Here is a 25,689-nt window from a genome sequence, read left to right as displayed (position 1 = left end):
TCCCTTCTACCCCACAGAGGGGTTCAGGCTTTTCCTAGATCCAACAGAGCTGGCAGACTCCCAGGATAAGGGCTGCATTAGCCTCAGGGTGTTGGAAAGCTCCAGTCCTTTAGCAAGCGTTTGGCTGTCTGAATGGCAGCGATGAAAGGGAGGGGGGGGCAGCTAAGCCCACCCCAACCCCAGCATTCCAGTGTTACTAGAAATCCAGCTGTTCCCTGCAAACAGGCAGGATTTACTGTTCATATTTTGGTTAAAGAGACAGATGAAATCCCCCTTCCCCATCCATTATTGTTGTATAATCTGTACAATTCATCAGCTCAATGGCCGCGTCAGGAAAGGAAAGGAAAAAAAAAAAGCAGCATTAGTATTCAGAGCACATGCAGCACACAAGGCAGCAGCAGGTTTATGATCTGCACAACCTGAAATAAGCACTTCTCTTCCCTGGGGACCTGGGTTAACACTGAGTTGCTGCACGTTAAGTCATATATACTTCTATTAATATAAATCCTTTCCAGTCTGGGAGGTGAAGAAGAGGCAGAATACCTGTCCCACTCCCACTGGCACAGCCAGCCAATGGTTTTGTGGCTTAACACTCTGTCCAGAAATGTCACATCCCTCTTCCCATCCCAAATTCTCCACGATGGCAGAGAGCTCGTCCTCCAGCTCCTAGGTACCAAGTAAAGCCATCAGCTGCCAATCAGCTGTCACATCTACCTCTTCCCAAGCTACCCTGACATCCCCAGCGCCAGGGGCAGCAAAGAAGTCCTCTGCTTGGAGATTAATTGCTCCCTCTGCTGTATCAGCATGGCATTCTGTAGCATAAGGAGTGAATAGAGAAAAGGATTTCATGGGCAGTTTCTCCCCATGGGTGTGTAATGTGGTATAAGAGTTCTGTGGAAACAGCCATTTCCAGCCTCTGACACCACAGAGCCCCTGTTTTCCACACTAAGTCCCTTAGCTTGTTATCAAGTAGCATAAATAATTTTCATCAAATAATAATCCTAAAAAAAAAAAAAAAAAAAAAAAAAAAAAAGAGAGATCATATAGGCATGGTTATATTTGAACACACCAACAACCACCCAAGAAATTACTGGTTATCACTGTCTTCATTTCCAAGATCCCCCAAATAACTGCAAAACAGCCACCTAGATGGTGGTTTTAAAACCTGTGGTTTTAAAATCAAGTTCATCTACACCCAAGTTGCCACAAAAAAAGGGATCCCTCTGCTCATTCCTCCCTCTTGTCTTGATCCTATTTTTCTGGCTGTAGAGAGAAGCCATGTGAGAACTGTTTTGTCAGGCTGGTTTTCTGCAAGATTGGTCCTTTTGTGGCTCATTGCACTGCCACACAAGAACCAGTCCTGGCAAAAAGGGATTCACAGCCAGGAGGGAAAAGAGAACTGAACTGCCCCTTTGGGTACCAGTATGCACTTTGCTCAGCCTCAAGTAGCTGTGAAACAGCAGTCTCCAATCTCTCACTGCTTCAGCAGAAAGCCTTGTGTAGCTAAACAAAAAGCTTCATATAAATAAAAAGTTTCCTTTATAGTCACATAAATTTTCAAATGAGCACCAGGACTATTTTTCAAGACCTCAACACCTTGGAAAGTCCTGAAACTCAACATTAAGCCATTTTTCTTTCTGACACCTGTGAGAATCAACCCAGGAAAGCAGGTATTTTCTCCCCAGAAAAGGGGAACATCATGACTCTGAACCACTCAGAGATACCTTACTGCAAAGAGTGAAGACAAAGCTCTTCTAAATCACAAAGAATGGACAGGGTCAGGGAGTCTGTGCTGAAAACATGAGTGGGATCTTGGGGCAGGTGTGTCCCCCTTACACTCCTCAGAAATTATGTACATCCTCAGACTATTTAATGTTCTTTATTAATACAATATTGTTTTAGATAATGGCTGTTTATTGTTTAGATTTGTCTCAGGATTGGTTTTGTGTTACATGACACCACCCTTAGGACTAATATTATAAATAATAGAGCAAGCTGACATCATTTTAAGTGCTGCAATTTAAAAAAAAAAAAAACAAAAAAGAACAGAGCAGCTGTCAACCAGGAAAAGAAACAATCAAAAAAACATCTTAAACAAACATTTCCTCAGGCTGCTGGTTTTTTTCCTTATAACTTGGATGGGCTTTCCCCCTCTCCACCTACTTAGTGGCAGTGGGAACAACAAGATGACTTTTCCTACTGATAGGTGATAAATCATTCTCCACTGAACTGAAGGTGAGACTGAACCCCTCACTTGTTTCACATAATGAAATTTGACTACAAGGAAGGGAACTCTTACAGAGACCACAGAAGTGATAAGTAGTTGCTTATGATCTTGTGCAGATGGGTAGAACTTCAGAAAATCCCGGGATCTTTGTCCATAAAGAATCAATCCCTCAGCTGCCCTCCCTGACAGCTGGTGAACCTGTAGGTTTAGGTGAGCAGATGTTGCTGAAATGGGGGAGAAAGGAATATCTGCTACTTTGGAAAAAACTCTGAAATGTTGTTTGGGGTGGAGCAATCCAAAACTGGGATACACACTAATCATGTTGAGCTTTCCTAAACTCATAGCTAGCAGGGAAAACACAGCTAGCCAGAAGTCAGGAGAGTGAAATCTCTTCCAAAGTTACTCCCAAGGATGAGGTAGAATAGATGAGCCTCGTTAAGAAATACCCCCACTTGATAACTGATAGCACAAGGACAGAATCCCCTTTTATAGCCTCAATTACATGGGTGTCTGCAGGCCTGGATGCAGCTTTTGCATCCCAGGACAGAAAAAGGGCAGGAATGGTGCTGAACTCAACATTTGGCCAGTGCTTCAGGATCTGGGATTTGCTCCCAGATGAGCTGCTGGAATGGCAAATATAGTGCAGACAAATGCAGCAGAATTCACATTAAGCTCTGCCTGCTCTTGATTTCTGCAAGGAACCACACCTTTTAATTGTGTTACGGAAACAAAATTAACAAAAGGCAAAGGCAGGAGGGGGAGAATGCCCACAGAGAACCAACAAAACACTCCTCAGTCCCATCCCTCCTTGCAAGAGGCACGTCCCTCAACTAGAAAGCAGGAATATCACTTATTTCATTTATGGGGAGGAGACAAAGCCTTGGGAACTGGAATCTGGATTATCCCCCCTGCTGCCAGCCACACACACACTTTCTGTACCATCTCATCTCTTGGAATAAGTGCCCCATGAACACCTTTTGGGCCCATTGACACTGCCCTGACACCTCCTCTCTTCCAAGGAATTTTGGCACGGCATCCTTATGGCAACTGTAAAGGTGGGAGGGTGGCTTTGGTGCAGTGCTAGGTGCAATGCATGTTAGAAACAAACAATCTGTGCTGTGTAAGCAGGCAGCTGCCTGAAGACCACTAATAAAAAAAAGCCCATTAAGGGCAAGGCTTGCACCTGTCCCTGGAAAAAGCTCAATAAATTGTACCAGCAGATGGCACTTGTGAATGCACAGCATATTTCTTGGGTTGGGTCACAGCCCTGAGTCTGGCACAGTCTTTTCAGAGCAGCCCTCCAGTCTTTGTATCAGCTCTAAAAATGTCACGGATTGTGGTCTGGCAACTGCTGTTCAAGAAGTAGAGCTCTGCTTCTTAGAAAGAGACCAACTCAGAGTGTCTCTCCCTTCTCTTACTTGCAAAACTAACAATAAAGCACTGTTTTGTTGCATGGTTATATTTAAAAATACTGACTTTCCATAAAATGTTGCTTGGTGCCTTCCATAGTCTCAAAGGCAAGGAATGCAACCTATTTGGTGGTTTGGGTTGTTTTGCTTTTGTTGTTTTTTTGTTTTTTTTTTTAAATACACACTAACAAATGTAGCTCTACATCTAAATTTAGATATATGAGAACTAATTATTCCTAAAGTGCAGATGAGGAAACCAAAACAAAGTTTTGCATCAATTTGGCTGAAGCTTACCAGGTCACTTGCAGAATTTGAAAAAAACAAATCCAATAAAACCCAAACAAAACAAAACCAAACAAAGCAAACAAAGACTGGAGACTGGTCCTTTGTTTGCTGCTATGAACAAGAACTCAAATCACCAGAGATACAAGCCAGACTTGAAAAAGAGGAAAGTAAAAAAGACAAAAAAGCCTAATATGTTTAGCTACTTAATAGAAAGTAAAGCTAAGAAACCCAGATGGGACTATTCAGACTTAAGATCAGCTATTCAGAAGCAGAGAAAAGGAAACAAACATTTCAACCAAATCGACATTAAGACCCCTGTTAATTACAAATACATTCTAGAAGACAAAACCATGCAAAACTCAAGTCAGTGAAGGTCAAGAACAGGCTCCTACAGCAACTCACAGACCTAAATGGTATTTAAGTACAAAACTTTGATTCACTTGGCTGGGATTAGTGAGTCGGGTGCTTATTCTCTGTATAACAGCTCCAAGGTAATAATCACAAATGGTGCTATTTAAATGGGAAATAAATAGCCCTGTCTCTTTAAGGACATCACGTCTCATTCTCAGCATAATAATGGCAGATCCAAAAATGCTATGATTTCAGTAATTCCCATTATGACTTCTCTCCTTGCTTGTCTAAAAATAAAAGGCTACTCTGTAGTCCCAGATGAATTTAACTAAAAGAGAAGGGTCTGCTTACAACAACAAAATAGCAGTTCTGACACTAGTTACATATTCATCACATGTGAAAATGGCCCCATAATGCTGCCTTCAAACTCTACCAATAAGTTGTATTAAATGAGATTGTGTTCGGGTTTTTTTTTTTCCTTTCACCAAAAGCAAAATAAATATAACTTTATTTAATGCTACTAAAAGGTTCAGATTCAACTGGAACCCCAAGGCATGTGGCTTTGTTGTTAAAGCACATATACTGACTCTATTGATTGGTGCAGTCCTCTGTGCAAGAGAATTTGTCACATCAATAGCAACTGAAAAATACTCAGGAGCTGTAATATGGTTTAAATGAGCAGTTACCACATCAATATAAAGAGCATTTTCAGAGGCAGTAGATAGGAACCCTTTTGCAAACCTAGTATTTGTTTTAAGATAAAGGTTGACAACTTTTTTACACAGAAGGCCATTTTTAAGTAATGGTGAGCAAAACAGCAACTACTGTAACTGTCTCATGATCACAGCACTCTCTGGAAAATAAAATCCACAATGGAAAGAAAAATTCCAAGCAGGAAAGGAATGGCAATGCTATGAGCCAGATGGATGTGAAGGCCAGAGAAAACCTCTGCTGCTCACTTTCCTCCATGGTCTTCTCCATTGCTCCCAGAGTCAGTCTCTGCCAGAGCTGCAAACCCACCCTGAACTTTGATTTCTAGAGCTCAAACCTGGAACACTTCATGTGCAAACACATGCAGGACACAGGAGGAAGACAGCACAGAGAGTTCCTGACCTCTCCTCAATGCCAAGTAAGATGAGGAGAAGCTTCTGCCATCCCTTCCCCTCTCTTCCAGCTGCATAGGAGAAGGCAATACAAAGAAATCCCCATTCCCTTACTCTGGGAGGTCTCATGGTTTTTTCCTTATGACCAGGGTGGTTGGCCCTGGCCACAGCTATGTCTTCAATGCAACAAGCTGTCAAAAGACACTTAAGCATTAAAAAGCCACACTGGCTTTCCAATTTTGGAATTGGAAAGCAAGGAGAAGAGCTCAGTTGCCACCTTTCCACTGGGAGGTCAGTAACACCTCTGGTCTGCATCTCCCATAGTTTGGCTACAAAGGAAGGGGCCCAGTATTTGTAGTGAAGAGGATGTTGGTCTCTTCTCCCAGGAAACTAGAGATAGGACAAGAGGAAATGGCCTCAAGTTGCACATAGGGAGGTTTGCATTGGATATTAGAAAAAAAAATTCTTTACGGAAAGAGTGGTCAAGCTTTGGAACAGGCTGCCCAAGAAAGTGATGGAGTTGCCATCCTTGGAGGTGTTCAAAAAATGTGAAAATGTGTAAATGTGGCACTTCAGGGCAGAGTTTAGTTGGCATGGTGGTGTTGGGTTGATAGCTGGACTTGATTATCTTCTAGTTCACTTCCAACCTTAATGATTCTGTGGTTGCCTTCATAGGAGTCACCACCTCCCAGCTGACACTAAATGAGAGACTCAGTAAGATGCAACCTAAATTAAGATGACAAACAAGGTGCAAGGAGAGGAGAAGTCTGAAAAGAACAGTGGACAGAAGTCCACTGAGGAGAAGTCCATGAAGATGACAGCAGGCTGTGGTCTTTCTGTACTGGGGCATGAGCTGAACAAGCCCTCCAACTGGGCTTGTGAGGTCTCACACAGCATTGCTCTTCTCACAGACCCCCTTAGGTGTATGTCCTCTGCTTTGATCAAAACAGAACTGGAAAACAATCAGAAATTCATGCTAAGTAACAAACCTTCATTTTGAGGGAGAGAAAAATTGCTGTTTTTTCAATAAGAAGAAATAGTTCTATGCTTTCTGGGGATGGAACACACTTTTTCTGACTTGGTGTATTTTTAGAGTACAACTCTCTCAATCACATCCCTTATTCCCTTGGGTTAATGCACAATGGACATTCTTGTCATTTAGGCAAGAATCCCACTAAAGGAAGACGAGAAGAGGCATGTGCTGCAAGTTGTGAAGAAGATGAGAAATTTCACACTATCCTGATATCTTCTGGGTAACTGCTTATTTTATGATGACTAATAGGCAATTACTATGGTAATACTGCAATACAACATGTGTGAGGTTTGGGAATGAGAAATTATAGGTAACTACTTTGGACTCATTTCTATGGTAACAAAAAGTAATTGTCATTAAATACCAGTTATACTGCGGCTGTACCTGGTAATTATAGATTTTTTTATGCCCAGTAACATAAATAAAACAAATAAATTTATTCAAAAGGTCCATGATTGTTTACTTATATGTTGTTATATAGAATACACAATGACAAATGCCTAATTAGGAAAAATAAACTCCAACGAGAGGTTCCTCTTGTCATACGAGATGGAGATTCTTTTTCAATTCAAAGCAATGCATGAATTAATTGAAGCTAAGGAAAAAAAACCTTCCCTACCTGAAAAATAGGTGAAAAATAATCATGAGATATTATGTAAATGACAGTATGCACATGAGTATGCCTCACAACTGTACAACTAGAGTAAGAACCACACAGCATATCCAGTGACTGTGAACATACATCTATGCAGGCACATCCCCCAAGTGGTGTTATCAAAGACCAAAATCAGCACTCTTGGATAAAGTTCACCTAAATTTTTACTGTAAAAAAGCCCCTCATAAATTATAGGTGAAGGTGAGTGTTAAACTTTTGACTATTTCTAGAGTCACAGAATCAAGTCCACAAAAACCTAATCAGAACAAATCTTTCAAATTAGCAAAATATTTAATTTGATCCAAAGTTTTCTATTTTTTTTTCAGACTCTTCAAAAGGGATCTCAAAAGACAGACAGTTTTTAAACAAATCATGACATTAACAAACAAAAACAAGACTATCCTTTAGAAAACATGAATATTTCTAAATGTTTCTCAAGCCTTCCCAGATGCCTTTTTTCAACTGTAACAGTCTGACAAATTCAGCTCACTTCCACAAATCATTCCAGTATAATAAAGCCTATTTCTGGGGTAAAAATATATCATTTTCCCAAAACATTTGATCCCAATAAGCTTTCATTGAAATACTCTGTTACTGCTTATGGTGAATTTGGCTCCCCACTCTGGGTAGGACCAACCCCCTTTCTGTACAACAAATTGTTAACCCTGAACGCAAACAAACATAAATGATTCTGTTGGCTTAAAAACATATTGTACCTGACCATGAAACAAGAAAACATTAGAATCAATGTGTGCCCTCTTCTCCCAAATCACACAAATTCTTCCAGTCCCTCCAATCAAGCTAGAAGGACATTGTAGTGATGACATCTTTGTAGTCATGACAGTTCAGAACATTTCAGCTAATTCATGGCTTTAATTTACTGAAAGCTGATACTCTCACAGCTAACCTGGTGAAGCAACACAGAAATGGGAAGGAACCAGAAGCCTTACCAGGTCCTGCAACAAAGCTTTGAGAATGGTCAGGATATTTCCACTGCCTCATCACGGCGTTTCGGGGATACCTGAGGAGTTGGCCGGACTCAGAAACACATCCCTTCTGGTGCCAGTATAAGGTTTCATCTCCAGAAGGTGAGGCTGACAAATTGGAACTAATCTAAGACAGTGTGGTACAGTCATCTTGCCTGTGGGGACACATTTCAGCATTCAGCTGCAGAATGCCAGCTTAAGAACGAGCTCTCGATAAAGGAAAGTTCAGGCCAAGCCTGGGGATGCACGACTTTTAAATCAAGAACACTTTTTTTTTTTTTTTCTTAATCTAACCCCACTATCCCTGAGGATGGTAATAGGTTCAGAAGATAATAATGCTATACAGCAAACAGAGAGAGAGAAAATTCAAGAAATCTGTTCCCAGCACTAGTTTTCGTTTATTTCCTAAAGCCTTCTCACAGTTTAATCCATCAGAGGGGGTGACATTAGCATGATGGAGAATCTCAAGAATATTTTTATTTTTTGCCACGTTCTTTCATGAAGCTAAAGATCAAGTGATGGATCATCCCCAGCAAAAGGGGTCTTTCAGAGCAGGGGAGAGCTGAGGATGAGTTACCAGCCAGAACAGAAAGCAAAATATGCTGAAGCTAGGTCAGCCAACACCATCTTCCTGGGCAATTTAACAAACAAGCCCATGTGGCATAACATTTTCTACACCCTGTGACTGCAAAGCCCATTAAACTTAGAAATACAGTGGTATCAGGCTTTAGAGACCTCAAGAAAGGAATCAAGCCTCTCTCCTTGCTTTGGGAGAGACCCTTCATGCTTGACTACAGTAAAAGCAGGTACCTATCATTATACTGAATTTAAAAAGAGCTGAGTACATTCACATAGCAAGAAAAGGACTGCACGGGTTTTTTTCAATGAAGAAAGAGTGCTATTTAGTAGTCATCTTCACAGAAGAGTATGATGCCAGCAAACAACAGTTAATGCTGCAAGCAGGAGAAATCCCAATTACCCATTTAGTACTTTGGCTTGCAGATGAATTTGCACTCTGAGTGCTTCACTTCTCAGCATCCAACGCCTCCAACACCTGTACCCAGTCAGCTCTGATCTGTTGTAGTTTGGTTTGCCCATGATTTTTCATTTCTCAGTTCTTTTCAGAAAGAAACAGGTTAAATTAAGTGTTCTGATTTCTAAAATAGTCAGAAATTTAACTGGAATAAGTCTAATAGAGGTAAATTCACCAACTCTTTTGGTTTATGTACATAAGTAATAGCTATTAAGAGTTAGAACAGTACTAGTTCACTTTCTATTAAAAGCTTTATGGTCCAATTTGACAATCAAATTGCAACTTCTGTCAATTTATTTTTTAAAAATACTTTAAAACACTGTATATGGACTTTTCAAACATTCTAAATTAGAGGGGATGCTTAACAACCCCTTCAAGTTACCTAACCACCTTGTTTTATCATTCCTAACAGTATGTGAACACAAATATCCCTCTTAAATTCTTGCATATACTTGGATAAATCAATGAAGTTTAGCCCCATTTTCCATGCAGTCTGGTGCACTGGGCATTGATGTTCATTTCCATTTTAGAGCTGCCTGAATGACCCTGCAACATACAAACAACTTTCTCCACAGATGTGTCTGTGCTACAACCACTTGTGCTTTATAGCTTGGATATTTAACTTGCTTGTTGCTGATTACGAAGATTTTACCACAGGAAAATCCCTTTGGAGTCACAACCCATTTGGTCTGTTCTCTTGAGAATGAGCAACAGTTTTTTGATAATAGATAAGTGTTGGCATTATTGCTTAAGTTTTGGCTTCAACTCCTAAACCTCAGTTCACAGACACTCAGAATAAGGGAAAAGGGATTTTAAGAGAAGAACACAGGAGACACATCCTCAATGAATGTCCCACATTCCCCAAAATAGCAGTGATGGAAATCCCATCAGCCAACTGTTACCATATAAACCTGGGTAAAGGTGTGGTCAGTTCCCATTTTGATTACAGGAGAACTGGTACATCCAATCCCTTCTACTATAAGTGCTGACATTCTCAGGGCTGTGAAATCCCACTGTGCTGGGATTTCAGAGGACAGTGAAGTGCATCTGACAGTACACTTTGCCAACTGTACAAAGCTGTGTACTAATGGGGTAAAAAAAAAAACAACAACAACAAAAAAAACAAAATAAAAAACCACCCAAAAAACCCCACCAACCAACATATCACTGTCACCCTGGCAGGAGATCAACTTCCAAACTCAAGCATGAGGTTTAATTACCCATTTCATTTTCTTGGCTTGCATAGCTCTGAATGTGAACCTTCAATGAACCAAAGGAACAGTCACTTGGCTGTTGCTTTGAGAAAGAGGGAGATAACATGAAGGGGAAGTTCAAATGCCTAAAACTGCTCTCACTGCACATGGCACCACAGACCCTATTTGTAAAAGCAGAAGAACAGTCCCCAGCTGATAGATCTGTGTTATACCACACTACGTGGAAGACTTCTGAAAGTTCTATTTATGTGCTAATCTCAAAAGAGACCACAAGAGATGAAGCAGATTTATCCAGCCAATCACAGAGAAGACATGGAGTTAAATTTTCAACTCCTAGCAATTGATCCTTAGAGATTTTTTTAAAAATTCATCCAGTAGATTCAAATAAATTGTGATGTGCTTGTGGATTTTTGTATGAGCAGGAAATAAAGTGTTTGCTGTAAATTATTCACTCAGCACTAGTTAACTACAATGCCAGCACACTACTAGGCTTTTTAATATTCGTCCCAAGATAATAGGTTGCATTTTGCTTATTACTCTCATTTTTAAGTTATTAGTTACATTAGGCCTTTGGTAAATAAAGTGAAGAATTGCAAGAAAATCAAATGCTTTTCCAACTACCTCATTAAAAGTCTCTTTAGTTCAGGAGGCTTGAAAATTCTGCATATCACTAAAGGCTAAAACAATAGCCTACCATCAAGCTCAGCAATTCCAAATGAATTCACATGCCCTTTCATAATACCTGGGTTCCCAAAAGGCTTTTCATGTTATGAGCCATGCACGTCTGTAAAGCTGCAGGCCTCCCGGAAAGTATAAATAATAGTGGAGGAAAAAAAAAAAAAACTACCAGGCAAGTGAATTTATGAGGGAAAGAGAAAGCTACTTAATTGCAAGAGGAGCTGCCTATGTGCTGGAGACCCCTGGAAGAGAGCAAAGCAAGGTCATAGCAGCAGCCAGAGCCAGTTCAGGGCTTTATTCCTGCAAGGTGACATGGCCATTATGATATAAATCCTGGAGCTGTCAGATGCCACTACTGCAGTATTGGTCTCTGGTTTTGGATTTGCCAAGAGCTGAAGGAGTATCAGGGTAGCCGAAGGGAGACCATGTGTCCTCAGAAGTTGCAGTTATAAAACATGTACATTACAAGCACTGTGAGCTCACCCACACAGTTCCCTGCTATTTTAGTTTAGGGAGGAGGAAAGCAGAGGAGGGCTAAGCAGCACCTAGCAAAACAAAGAACAGAACCAGCAGCACCGTTTCCTTCAACTTCTAGCTTTTTCCTCATCTGCACAATAACCCAGTCTTATTCTGCTTAGCAATTCTGCAATATCTAATTAGATCAAAGCTCAGGGTAGCCTGGCTACAGAGCACACTGTGTTATTTAGGCTTGCGCTGTAAGCAAAACCACATCCAGTATATTACATTTCTCAGGGGCTTCTCCAGAGAACTATGTGGTAGATGTAATTGCCCCCACAAACAAATCATCAACTAATCAACTGCTTTTCATTATCACCTCCAGCAGCACATTTATGTTGTAAATAAATGCATTAAGAGCAAACAATTTTAGGGAAAACAAAAGATTATCTGAATACGTTTCTCAACAGAGGAGGTGGTAAAGCAGTAATTCAAATAGGAAAATGAAGCAAAATTAGCATAGAGTGGAATGATTATTCCATTCCACACATCCCTATCTATTACAGTACAATAATAGCCTGAAATCTGTGATTTTAATAGATGATCTGGGTAGTTGAAGGGAACTGTGATTGACTGACACATTTACATAGGCGCTGATGAGCAGCATAATGAATGCCTTTATAAAACAGCTAAGGTCAAACTCTAAGATGACTCTAACTCCCACACCTAGAGAAGGATTGCAGAGCAGATACCCTGCTATCCTGCAGAGTTGTTCTCTACCTCCTAAAGCAAGTAAATTTTCCATTGACCCCCCTTTCTCACCAGCAACTTCAGGAAGCATCAGGCCATATGAGAACCTCCAGTTCAAGAAGAGTTGAGGGAATCAAGCCATAAAGATTCAGTGACAAAACAGTGAAGGGTGTAGAAGGCTGATATGACATAAAAATTCATTCTCCACACCATACCTGTAGTTTCCTAGGTATACACCATCAGGATTGAGCATAGGTGCAATCTTGAAGACCAGGTGGTCTCTCAGTACTTTTGCAATAGGGTGCTGGCTCACGAGGAAATCAATTATACCTGAGAAAAACAAAAGAGTTTGAAGAGAGGGGGGTTAAAACATCAGTGAGGTCCAGATATCTGATATTTCCTGCATAAAAGATTAGAATTATGTTTCCTCTTGATTCATGGCTCCTACTTCCAACAGAACAAACCACTTGCAGTCACATTGCACCTGCCACCTTCTAAAAACTCCAGAAATAAGAACTTTAAGGATAAATATCTTAATCCATCCTCACAATGCAAGTACAGTACAGCTACATTATCAGACACAGTCAAGTTTCCACAGAGGGGAAAATTGCTGCTCATGAGGTGAACCACAATAATGAAACATTTCTCCTCCTAAGTGGTAAAATGAAGTAAAAGCTACTGTTTAAACCTAGCACCTTACATACCCAGCATACATCCAAGGGTGCATCCTGCAGCTCAGCTCACAGGTGGCAATTTGTTGAGCTGAGGCACCTCTGAAATTTGTTTGACCATATGCCCAGAGCTACCCTTGTCACAGAGTTCAGATCATCTGAATAAATACAGAGGAACAAAATGCCTCATTAAAACTGTGAGATTCACAAACTCTGTACCAGGCACAGGGAAAAGTGTAGGACTGCTAAGGAATTGGTAAGGTCAGATTCCTCCCTTACTTTACATCCATAAAAACCAGGAATTTCTCCACCTCCTCACTGAAGCTCCTTTAGTGTGGAACCAAGGCAAGTGACAGGGGAACCAGATCCTAAATGTCCTTTCTTCAGGCACAGTCACAGCACCAGACCCCACAGGAGTTCCTGCCTCTGGGCCTTGTGCTCAGGGAGTAACTCAACATCTCCTTGCTCCAGGGCTGGTGCCAGGGCAGGAGGCAAGCAGCCTGGCACTTCAATTCATTGCTTATTCCTCTACCAACTTGGTACTGACAGAAATAGCTTCCAGGGAATGAATGTCGAGATAAATTGAGTTCCTGTGTAATCTCAGGACACCCACAGATAGGTCATGACAATTTGCTATTTATTGTAAGGTCCATCCTGTGAAGCAGGAACCATTTACTGAATTTCTCCAGAAGAAATCAATCACTGCTCTCTAGTAACAGGATAAAATTAAGCAGAGAAAAATTAAGGCTGATCATCAGTAAAATTTCACTAATGGTGAGCTCCATTAGTCTGTGGAATTGTCTCTCCAGGGGAAGAGTGGAATCCCATCATCAGAAACATTTATTGCTGGACAGAGCAAAGCCCCAGGGAATTGATACAACAAGGAGCAGTTCAGCACAGAAGAGATGGCATGGGCTAACCAGCTGACTTTGGACCTGCTCTTTTGTGATCCAATCAAAATCTTTAAAAACAAACTAAATGCAGGTACACGCCAGGTTAAACACACTTGGTTACAGTTTGGCTGAAACATGCATTAAAATGTGACTAAAATCTCTCATTCTGTGCATCCCCTTCATTTAGCCTATTTCCTGCAGCCCATTTTGTATTTCAAATGCTAACAAATCTGAACCTATGCTGCTGTTGGAATGAATTCTAATTTGCTCAGGTACATGGGAGAAAATGAGGCTTCTGAAACATCTAATATGATCAAGGTGTAATTCAGTCTAAACATCAGCAATTTTTTTCATCTGCTAGTGACAAATCTTGAAAAGTCCCTTTCTGCAACCAGGTTTTCAACTTGAGAAGAGACTAAACCTGGATTTCTGAGGTGAATTAGCATGCACATAATTTTATTGCTCAGGAAATTGTTGGGCAATTACCTCCTCCCAGTGAAGGAAACCAAACATCTATCTGCTTTTTGTTCATTATACAACAGCAGAAACATGAAAAAATGGCAGGGACACAGTTGGATCCTGAATAACCAGGTTTTCTAGCTGTATGCACACATGAAAGGCTTAGCTACATTAAACTTCTGCTCTGTTCTCTGGCAGTACCTAAAACATAATCCACAGTATGCACACCTGAAGGGCTCAAAACTACTTAAAGGAATATTATCTCACACTTAGTCCGTGGCTTCTAGAGACACCACACTTGGTTTAATTTTTAAAGACCTTGCAACTAGACTCAAACCATCACATCAATGGGTGTTTTCTAAAATACTCAGAAGAGTTAACTCTTCAGAAATCAGTATGTCCAGAGAATACTTTATGCCAGGTCAGGAATGATCTTTTTCAAAGTAGCCACAATTAAAGCAGCATAAATATTGCATTGAGTACATGATGAGTACTTGTCCAAAGGAGGGCAATGAGGCTGGTGAAGGGACTCAAGCACAGATCCTATGAGGAGAGGCTGAGGGAGCTGGGGCTGTTCAGCCTGGAGAAGAGGAGGCTCAGAGGAGACCTCTTCACTCTCTACAACTCCCTGAAAGGAGGTTGGAGCCAGGGGGGGGGTTGGTCTCTTTTCCCAGGCAACTCTCAGCAAGACAAGAGGGCACAAGAGGTCTCAAGTTGTGCTGGGGAGGTTTAGGTTGGACATTAGAAAGAATTTCTTTACTGAGAGGGTGATCAAGCATTGGAATGGGCTGCCCAGGGAAGTGGTGGATTCTCCATCCCTGGAGATATTTAAAAAGAGCCTGGATGTGGCACTCAGTGCCATGGGCTGGGAACTGCAGCGGGAGTGGATCAAGGGTTGGACTTGATGATCTCTGAGGTCCCTTCCAACCCAGCCAATTCTATGATTCTATGATCACCAAAGATCTTGGTGGAAGAGTTTTACCACGAGATCTGGCAGGGCACCACGTGAATACTCCTGAGAGCTGTTCATAGAGCAGTGAGGATGACAAACACCTTGGGGATAACATATCTGCTTTTAATTCAACAGGTAACACAAAAGCCCAAACTCTCAGAGCTTTGTTTTGGCTGTAGCTGTGCCAGGGAAGAGGCTTGTCCAGAATCTGCTCATTTTGCTCCTTTTATTGATGCAGCCTCACTCCACACAGCTTGGCAAAGGCATCTTGGCAACTAGAAGCTACAGTTTTCAGCTTCACATGGGGAATTAATATTCCCAAAAAAACCAACATGCTATGATGTGAGAGGCTGTGTATAAACACATGATGGGTGAGCCTCTGCCCTGCACCATTCACTATTGTACCAGGCTAAAGGGATAAAGGGAAGAGAGCACCTTGAGCACCCAGCAGCTTGGTACCAAACAAGACCCAACATTTCCCAATGTACCACAATCTATTAGAGGGTTGTGAAGCCAAATTCACCCAATCCAAACATATTTACTGTCCTTTCTTATTTAGTAGACAGTTAATTACATCTGAAGAAGTCTTGCCACATAATAAAAGTACAAAGAAAGAGTTAAAAATAACTGATTCACAGAAGTCTAACCTGGGAGTAAAGGGAGTTCTAAGAAGCCTAGGAGAAATGAACATTTTTTCAGATGAAAACATACATCTGCCTATACAAACCTTACCATAAAACCATTGTAAACATCCAAATAATCAATACAATTAGCAAATAGCTTTGTCTTTCAGAGGAACCCAATAGTTTCCAGATCGATAATGATTAAAGTAAAAAGATAAATATCAGACTATTAAAAAAATACCATTGCAGAGAACTTGGGCCTCTTGTTAATCAATACAAACTAAATTTTACAGCTTCTATAATCAGCAAGAGACATATCAGTGTATCTCATTAGGCTGGGGTTAAGAATTTGGCAGCAACCAAAGCCCATTTAATATCATTTACTTCAAGGCAGACATGGCAATACAACAGATGCCCTAATTTATTTGTTGATCTTTGTATTAAAATAACAGTTTGCTGGTAAACAGGAAGGGTAATGATGCCAGTCACCCTTGTTAGTGGCTAATAATTGCTTGATTTGTCCACTAATTGACCTGTGCTACTGTTGAAGCACTGGATCATGTTGCAGGGCATGAAGTAAACAAGGCCACTGTAATATTACTTTAGAGAATGACTTCTGGAAATAGAACTACTTATTGCTATGAATTTTCTCTTCACAGATGAGCAGATTAATTGGTCTGCCAATTAGTCTGCTATTAAAGGAAAAAAAAAAAAAAAGAAGAGCTGCCCACAGATTGGTTGGATCTTCGAACCACAGCCCCAGTTTGGGTCAGATGAAATAATCCAATCTGAATCAGTCACATCAGCTATGAAAAATAAGACACACATTATTTAAAAACAAATCTCTGTGGCTGGAGATCAAGGAAAATAGCCCAATAACTAAGTATTAGCTCTTCTAGTGACTTCACAGTAAAATGGAAAACATGATGGAACGGGTCTACTCAGGCACATTACAGTGTGGAAAAGTTGCCCATTTAAAAGCAGCAAAACATTATAGATTATTTTTTATCAGGCTTTCTAGAAAGTAATTAAAATCATTATTTTTCAAATAATAACATGCAATTATAGATGCTGCCTGGAACCAGAACAGCTCAGAAATCAGCATTCAGCCATGACATAAGAAGAGGCTTATCCATAGTTCAGTAAAAATCAACCTAAGTCTTTACATGAACTTCAAGCAGCTTTTCACAGTTGTGAGGGGAAGAAAAAATTGAAAACAAGGAAAAACAGTGGTGAAAATGGCAAGTCATGAGATACATAGCCACAACTTTTAGCAAGTTCCTTAACAGTCTAGGTAAATACAACATCACTGAAACTGTCCTAAATCGAGACCAAATCCCCTCTCCTCTGAGGCTCTTCTCCATCATGATTCTTTCTCAAGGCTAAATGCCCTTTGTCAAATTTCTCTTCCCTTCTGCAGCTCAGCACCTCTCACTAATTCAAACACCAGATCCCGTGGCACCTCTCTGCCTGTCTTAATTCAAATTATCTACTGGAGCTTCACAAACAAGATGATTGTTCCCTCTTCCATAACACCTCAAAGCAACCTTCTGTGTTCACATGATTCCCACTGTTCTGTCTGGACATTTCCTCAATCAACTGCCTTAAACTCTGTTTAAACTTCCTGTCATCTCTAACTTGACCTCTCCACATTTACTCCTTCCCAAGAAAAACCTTTCTGCATTACCCCATCCTTCCACTCTCAGCCTGACAATATGTTTAATTGTATAACTATATAATACATTTGCCCTGCTCTTATTCCTGGAAATCTAATCACCACAGAGCCTAATAGCAACTGCTAATGCATACATATCCTGGACTGTGTCTGGTATATGACAGGAAAGAAGTGTTTTGTATTTTCAGACCCTTTTCTTACTATCCTGCAGTCAATTCACTATAGCCTGCAGGTTAAAGAGAATTTAGCAATTAGGTTCTAACAACAATAGGATACATGGATACATTCATTAGGAAACAAATACAAAGGAGTCTTGAATGCTTGTGCCTATATACAACTACTGAAATGTTCTGTTAAAGGAGAATGAAACCAATATGAGACACACTCTATTTACACTTTTTTGGAGAACAGGCAAACAAAAATATGGAGCTGGGCTTTTTTGTTGGGTTTGTTTGTTTTGTTTTTTTTTAATGTAATGGTGAAAAAAAAATTATTAATGGGCTAAGCAGCTACAATACTCCATCTTCACAGAACAAATACAGTACAAGCAGTAAACAACAGGAAGACATTGGTTTGCCACCATTTGCCTGTGAAAAAATTTTTTGCAAAGGAGCCTTTGTCTGTTCAGCCTTTGGCCTTTCTCTTGGGACAGCAGAAAAAAAAGCAACATAAACCTACGTTTCATTCCATGAAAAAGCCAGATGGGCACTCTTCTCCATCCCATCATGGTGGGAAGTATCCCACTCACACTGAACCCTATTCCTGACAAGTCAGAAGGCAGTGCCAGTGTGGTCTCTACAGAATATGCAGGTGTGCTTTGAGTTCAGCCTCAGGCACAAGCCAATAGACAGAAATGATCCAATAATGTCATAGCCTGAAGTGTTTCCAATATTCAACAGAAAAAAAAAAAAAAAAAAAAGCATGTGAATGGTGATAAATGAGCAGAGCTGACTCACAGCAGGGTTATTGACATGATCTAACACTATGCTGTCACTGAAATTATCCCTACAGAAGATCATTGCATTTGTGATCCATAAGCACGAGATCATTGCAGATGCTGACTCTGCTCCTTCTTGCAGTGCTGCTCCTCCTCTTAATGTGGAAAAACAGACTGCCTAACTCAACTGGTTGGTTTGGGTTTTTAAAAAAAAAATTGAAACATAATAATAATAATAATATTTCCTTATCTTTCCAAAGTCCCCTTAGAATCTGTAGCAAAGCCAATGTTTATTTAATCAAACTTCCAAAAATAATGGGGGTGATGAAGGAACAGTGCAAAATTAAAGCAGGCACCTGATTACACCACTAAATGAAGGAAAAATTGTTGCCTGAAGTATATAAATCAACAGTTTCCAGTTGCCAAGCCTGCTGTATGTCTGCATGCCTTGCTCTGAGTAGTTACTGCAATTAAGGAGAGGGGAAAGATCTAGAACAGGAGCTGTTTTTCATTAGCTTCATCTGTGGCCATCCTCAGGACTTGTAAAAGTACCAGGGAATTGCACTCAGAGAATGCAGGACTGTGCACAAAACCTTAGTGAGTATTCATCAGACCCAATTTTTTTTTTTTTTTTTTTCTCAGCCACTGCTCCTCCCATTTCTTCTCTGCTGATGCTCAGATTCCACCCAACCTTCCCCCAAGGAACAGGTCAGAAGGTGTCAAATGATGAAAACTAACCAAGTTCTTAGAAAATATAAAGTTTATAATTTTTTTCCAAGTGGTATCCAGAGATAGGAGGCTCTCAAGGGAGACAAAGCTAAACAACACAATCACCCATGACAAAATATTGCAGGAATCAACCAAATCAGGTGAAATAAGTTTAGAAAAGATGTGATAGGGTAAACCAGAGACATTTCCTGGTTAGGGTTCATCTAAAGCACACAGAAAGAGAAGGTCTGATTGATTCTCCTGGAGTACCAAGTCTTTTGATTGCAGAGCAGTTTGACCTCAAATGGGCAAGTAGATATTTCAGTACTAAAGATCTCATTGCTTGACTACTGTTGGTTGAAAGCACCATAGAAGTCTTCAGGATCCTGTGGTCATTTCAGTTGTTTTTTGTCTGCAAGCATAAGTGCTATTGCTAAAAAGGACAAAAAATATTTAAAAAAGCAGACAATTAAGTCCCTGGTGGATTATACACATGGCCCAACTTCACCCATTTTTAAAGAAGTTTTAATCAACTCAAGACATAAAAGTTGAGCACCTAACTTTAAGGATGAAGCTGTGATAAGCAGATTGATTAGGAGCACATCAAACTACATTCTGGCATATTTGTTCTTTTATTTACCATTTACTCTCTCATCTATTCTCTGCTGTAACTCTATGTCACTTCAAAACACAGGATTAAAAGCAAAGGAAATCTCAAATAATGGGATAAAAAGAATGTGCAGGACATGAATGGGTGAATTAGATTATAGCAGATGAAACGCTGAGGTCTCAAATGCAGAATGCAGGGAGTTTATTTAATTTGTTACTCTTTTAAAATGAAAATATGCTCGCTGACTTGAATTACTAATTTCTCTGTTTTAAGATATGTTAGGGCATTACAAGTAGGCCTGTTTCCAGAGCAGTAAAATAGATGGAAAACAGGCAGTCTCCCAGGGAACACACTAAACTCACTGCATTTTGCCAGCCCAGTGTAACAGTGCCCATGTCAGCTCCAGAGAAAACACCACTTCTGTGCTAGGCACTGCATGCAAAGTAGCTGATAATGACTAGCAACAAATACTTAAAATGGCAGAGCAAGGCACTATGGATTTTAACTCAAGTTTTAATGTGCTTGCTAAGCACAGACAGTAATTGACTTATAGAACATTAAAAAAAAACTATTGCTCCTGGCCTCTCCCTCTTCTCTCTCTCCCAGTTCACCCAGGGTTGAACAAATAAATAACTCATCTGGCATTCATCATGGCTGAAACCAAATCCAGGGGAAGGAAGCAAGAGCCTCCCAGTTGGCCACCTCCAACTGACCACCCCAAATTGTAAAACCAAAGCACTTTGACTTTCTCTGCTTTGTTGGAAGCAGCAATTTATGGCCTCAGGACTCATTCTGATGTCATTGATCTGGACTGGGGGTTTTTTCAGACTTCAGAATAAGACATAGAACTATGAAAAAAGCTAGATTCTCAACAGCTCCAAACCTGGGGGTTTATGGCAGCACCAGGCTGTGTTTATGGCTAAGACCAGGGTGTTAGCAGCATGATCTTAGCTCATCCCACTGCAGCTCTGAGTCCATGGGACTCACATACTCCCTTAGTGCTCCCCATCAGCCAAGGTGGTACAGTGGGTTAATCTTTCCCATTATTTCATAGTATCTGGCTCTGCTCTTCCTTACAGCAGTGAGATCCAGGCTTCAAAACTCCAGATCAATGCAGGAGAGTGGAATGAGGCCAGGGTTACATTTATCTGACAAAAAGTGGAAGATTGAGCAGAGGGGAGCAGCCTGCTTCCTGACCTCTGTAGTGATGACCCCACACCTCAGCCATTTAATTACCCTGATGGCTGATGTCACTTGCTCAACTCCCAGATCATCTCCCCCAGGCCCAGAGGGAAGTCATACAGATCTCCAGGAGAAGCAGCACAACAGCAAAGAGCCATAGAATTGTTCTGAAAGAAAGTGCCAGGCTGTCAAAGAGAGGTCATATTGGCAGAAGCACACAGCTGCTGCAGGGGTCATAAAATCAGTGCCCTGCAAAGAGTGATGGCTGGGTGGCTTTGTTGGTTGTCTTGCTTTTCTGTAACTTTCCTAATATTCTGTAAGGAGCTTGGAGTTCTCTTTGCATCAAAATGAGCCTACCACTACCCCCTAGATGATTCTTCTCTTTTTCTCCTGGGAAGAAACAAAAGCATTCCTGGAGAAACATTGCAGGGATCAGATGATCTCACTTGAGTAACAATTTATATGGGGTTTATCAGAATTGTTCTGAAGCATAGATTTGGAAAATGATGTCTTTTATCATCATTATTCAAAGATTGTCCTTTCCATGACTGGGAGTTGTCCAGACAGTTCTGAAGACATTTGCTGGATCATGGACCTCAATTTTTACAGAATTAAGTAATGTTAAATACACCTAAGATTTAAGCCCTAGAATTGAACAGAAATACAGAGGAGATCCCACCCTCCCTGATACACAAGGCAAGAAGGTTGCAAGTCAGAAAAATTTCTTGATTGCAAATAGGAAAAATTGAACACAAGAGTAAAAAATCTGAAATGCAAGAACCAGAGTTAAGCAGATAAACACTTTGGAAGAACAAAGGCATCCTAGCATTGTTTCCTGCTATCTTCATTGACTTATGGAACATCATTCATTTCACCATGATCCTAAAGGGGAGTTTCAGTTGTGCAATGATGCATCCAACAGCACTGGCAAAGGGGAAAAATGTAAACAGAAAATGGCTTAATTCTTCAGTTTTCTATTTAGAGTTAAAAGAGTTTTGCAGAAAAAAAAAAAAAAAAAAAAAAAAAAAAAGATCTAGATCATTATTATTGCTTCTCCATCCAGGACCAAGCTGAGCATCCCAGAACATGGATGATGACTGTCCTCTTCTCTTCCATGACAGCTGGATATGTGGAAGTCACAAACCCTTCCAGACCCAGCAAGGAGAATTCACCACAAAAGTAAAGTTTTCTAAGTGGCCTGCACCAGAGAAATTACACCCAGTAAAGCTCTGTAAGCCATAAAAAGCAACACTTTTATGGACCCAGGGGGGACTAAGCAGACCTTGTTCTACTTGGAAAACCATTAAAGGTTGCTGGATTACAAGGAATAGCCCAAGATGATGACACTTGTCTTTTCAAGCCTTTGTCTCATCACTGTCTCTGGCTCTGTATGTCCAGAGTTACCTTCCCACAATCTGGCAGTGATGCCTTTCTCTGGGGAACAGAAACCTCTGAGTTTTAAGCACATTTTGTTTAACAAAGGTGGACTATAACTGGGGATGTAGGTATGGACTAGTTCTACCTAACAACTCCCTTGTCATACAGTGCTGTTTTACATCTCCAGTGAGCACAAGCAAGCACCTACATTGTGCTCTTAGGCTTCCAGCATTTGCTGTGGTAGCAATAAGAATGACAAAGTCTGAAGATGGATAGATCAGCCCAAGCAAAGAATGTGTTATTAACCAAGAAGGCAAAAGGTAGATTTCTCTGGAGGGAGACTGAGAATACATTTACATATGAAAATCTAATACACACTGAAAAAGAAAAAGGGCATTACATAAATAATGCTAGGGGAGAAATGAAAAATATGTATTTTTAAACACACTCTAATAATGGTTTCCAACATCTGCAAATGTGTTGCTCAGCCAAGCAAAGACCCAGAGGCAAGAACTGTGAGCCAGGCAGGCACTCAAAGCTCTGTGATAGAGGGACCTGGGGGGCACTGCAGAAGGTCAGTCATTCACAACTGTGCTTTCCAGTTTCTTTCAGCTGGCTAGAATGTTGTAAAAGTAGATTGGAGAACAGTCCCATTACTCTGCCTTGACCTTTAATAGCCTGTAGGCACTTGCTGTTGGCCACTGGCAGTAGAACACCTATGGCTGAAAAGGAGCAAGAGCACAGTGGGAAGGAGGTGCCCTCAGGGATGATGTGCCCTAACACACGTGTGGGATTCAGAATAAAGTGGGAATCTCAGCTAAGAGGAACTTGGGAAGGAGCACACATTTCATTTCCTTGTGCTCCAGCTCAGACATTTAGTTAGTTTAGAACTAATTAGAAGTTTGCTCAGCTGACAAGAAGACTGAGGTGTCCATTCCTCAGGACTGAACCCCAGCTGCTTACTGGGGCTGTTGTTTTGCCACCCATATACAAGGAGAACACACACATATGTTCCCCAGATCCTAACTATGGCACAGCCTGCCCCTGCACAACTATTTGCCATCATTTCCACTGGGAACAAGTGGGGACAAGTGAAGTGATCACTTTCTATTATTCCTGACATGTGAAAACTAAGCCAGTAGTAATGGCAACTTTTGGCTGCTTCATTGATTTCCAACCTAGGAAATCTTCCTACTTCCAACCTTCCTACTAGGTCTGCACTTTATACTGCTTCATTTTTAGAGGATTTTCCCGTTTAAATCAACTCCATTTAAATCAACTAAAAAGGTACAAGGCAGCTTCACTGTTTCTACTCAAGCAAAGCCACTTGTAAGACTTCTGGTAAAGCAGAACACAAAGTCTGCAGCACTGTGTAATGCCAGTGTCAGTTAAACAGGACAAAATGGACAACCCTCAGATTTTAGGAACAGAGAACCCTGTTAATTGAGTAAAGATCTTCTTGACAGTTTCCTTCTGATCATGAGAAAGGAGAGAGTGGCATCCAGGGTGCCTTGCTCTTCCTGAAGTTAGCAACTCCCTGCTTGCTTTGGGTTTGCATCTCATAAAGACTTCTAAAAGCACTGCAAGAGCAAAAGGTATGTGAGACAAAAATTAGAGCTGTATCTGTTTCCCCTCTGACACGTGGAAGCTGGTAGCAGAGGTTGAGCAGTTCTAGAGAGAGTCAAAGAACAGTCAAAACTGAAATAAAACATTTAATTCCATTTGCACAATGATGTCTGGAACTTCAGTCGTGGCAGACAATGAAAGCAGGGACAAAATGCAGCACCTGAACTACTTCTGGGAGACTTGTGAGCTGCCCAGACTGGGGGCTGCAGGCAGGGTGAAAGAAGGAGTGAGTTATTAAAAACAAAATCTAATTCTCTGGGAAAATCTGACAGCCAAGGAAACGCTGGCTGCATCTGAATTTTCTGACACTGAATATGAAATTGAAGTTGTGTAGCTGCAAGTTGCTTCCAGTAGTGCTGGAGGGGACTTGTTGCACTGAGCTCCAGCAAGAAAAAGTTGTGGGTTTTTTTTTACTTTTTTACTTTTTTTTTTTTTTTTTGTCAAAGAAACCCCCAAAATGACTACAACTCTAACACAAGGAAGGAAATTGCAAAACTCTGCCCCTCACCAGTAAAGATAGATCTCTTCTTTTATTTACACTGCATGACATCCAGGCAAGAATAAGCTCCACAGAAATAAATTAGGGTTGCTCCCTGTCAGTACAGATATACTCCTGCCTGCAGAACAGCAGAATATGTTTTAAGCCCCCACCTCCTCTCCAGAGAAAATCTTGCTGTGAAAAATGGAGCTGTGCTGCAGATCTTCAAGGTGATGGTAATTAGCAGTGAAGATGGAATATTCAAGAGAACAACCTGTCCCCACATGAGTAGGGTCACAACAAGCAACTGACATCCCTGCTTGTGAAGAGGTAAAATTCTCCAGGAGGGTATAAAATACATGTTTCCATCTGAAGAACACAAGGGAGGAAGTTAGAAGGGTAGAAATTTCAGGGCTCCTCTAAACGTTGAGGGGGATTGTTGTTGCTGTTTTAGGAAAGGAAAAAAAATCCCACCACTTCTTAAAGAATTCTGTTTGGAGACAATCTCACTGCAAAATCTACTTTGTAGCATATTAAACTAAGAAGGAATAAGATGCACTTGTTCCAGAATAAGAATTACTCAAGAAATGTTCTATTGCACTCCACATTCACAGTCTGCCTCAGATGCAAATGAACTCTCAAGTGCCAACAAACCCTGAGACAGAAGCTCTCCCCAAGCACTCTGCAGCAAAGTTTCAACTCTGCCAGCCCTGTGACCACATAAGCTAATGTCAAGGTACCATTTCCCTCCCATCCTTGTCCATTAGGAACATAGCCAGGAAGAAAAAAAAAAAATAAAAAATCAGAGTTCACATTTAACCAGGGGCAAAGACTGTCTAACTTTCTACTTGGAATAGTCAAAGTGAATTTTGACATCTTAAAGGTAAATTGAACTTTATCAAACAAGCCTCTTTTACAGCATGAAAGACACAGACATCAGATAGCAGAGATACCACTGAACATGTTGGACAAACTGAGGCACCAGACTGATGGGCACATTGCAAAAGGGCTTATTTCAGAGCCACTGGAGGGGTCTTGTTAGCTGAGCATGGTGACAGTCACCTCCCAGCTGCTATCTCCAGTGCAGGGCAAGGAAGCTTCCTGCAGTGCATTAGAGATTCACTTTCAAAAGGTTTCCAGTTTCCACACAGCTGCTCCCTGCTCCTCCTCAGGAGGAAGAGCCAGACCCAGCTTTGCAAAGATGGTACCTGGGAGAAGGCTGGGCCACAGCATTTTTCATCTTCAGTCTTTATTCTGTGTCAGACTGTCTCTCATTTGACAGAATATGGTTAAAACTCAGTGAGGTCAAATAGTTTCT

At 40.8% G+C, this 25,689-nt stretch overlaps 1 protein-coding gene across 1 annotated transcript in view; it reads right to left on the bottom strand.

Moving 5' to 3' along the window:
• Nucleotides 1–25,689, bottom strand: part of AGBL4 (AGBL carboxypeptidase 4) — an 891,229-nt gene that overhangs the window by 177,237 nt on the left and 688,303 nt on the right. The window contains exon 8 of the mRNA XM_071750192.1: nt 12,396–12,510. Coding sequence (XP_071606293.1) covers nt 12,396–12,510 — 115 coding nt within the window. The remainder of the gene's footprint in view (nt 1–12,395; nt 12,511–25,689) is intronic.

Source organism: Heliangelus exortis, chromosome 8 (assembly GCF_036169615.1).
Source record: "Heliangelus exortis chromosome 8, bHelExo1.hap1, whole genome shotgun sequence".
NCBI classification, from domain to species: domain Eukaryota; kingdom Metazoa; phylum Chordata; class Aves; order Apodiformes; family Trochilidae; genus Heliangelus; species Heliangelus exortis.
Note: the sequence above shows the minus strand (reverse complement) of the source record. Positions and strands in the feature narration are given on the sequence as shown.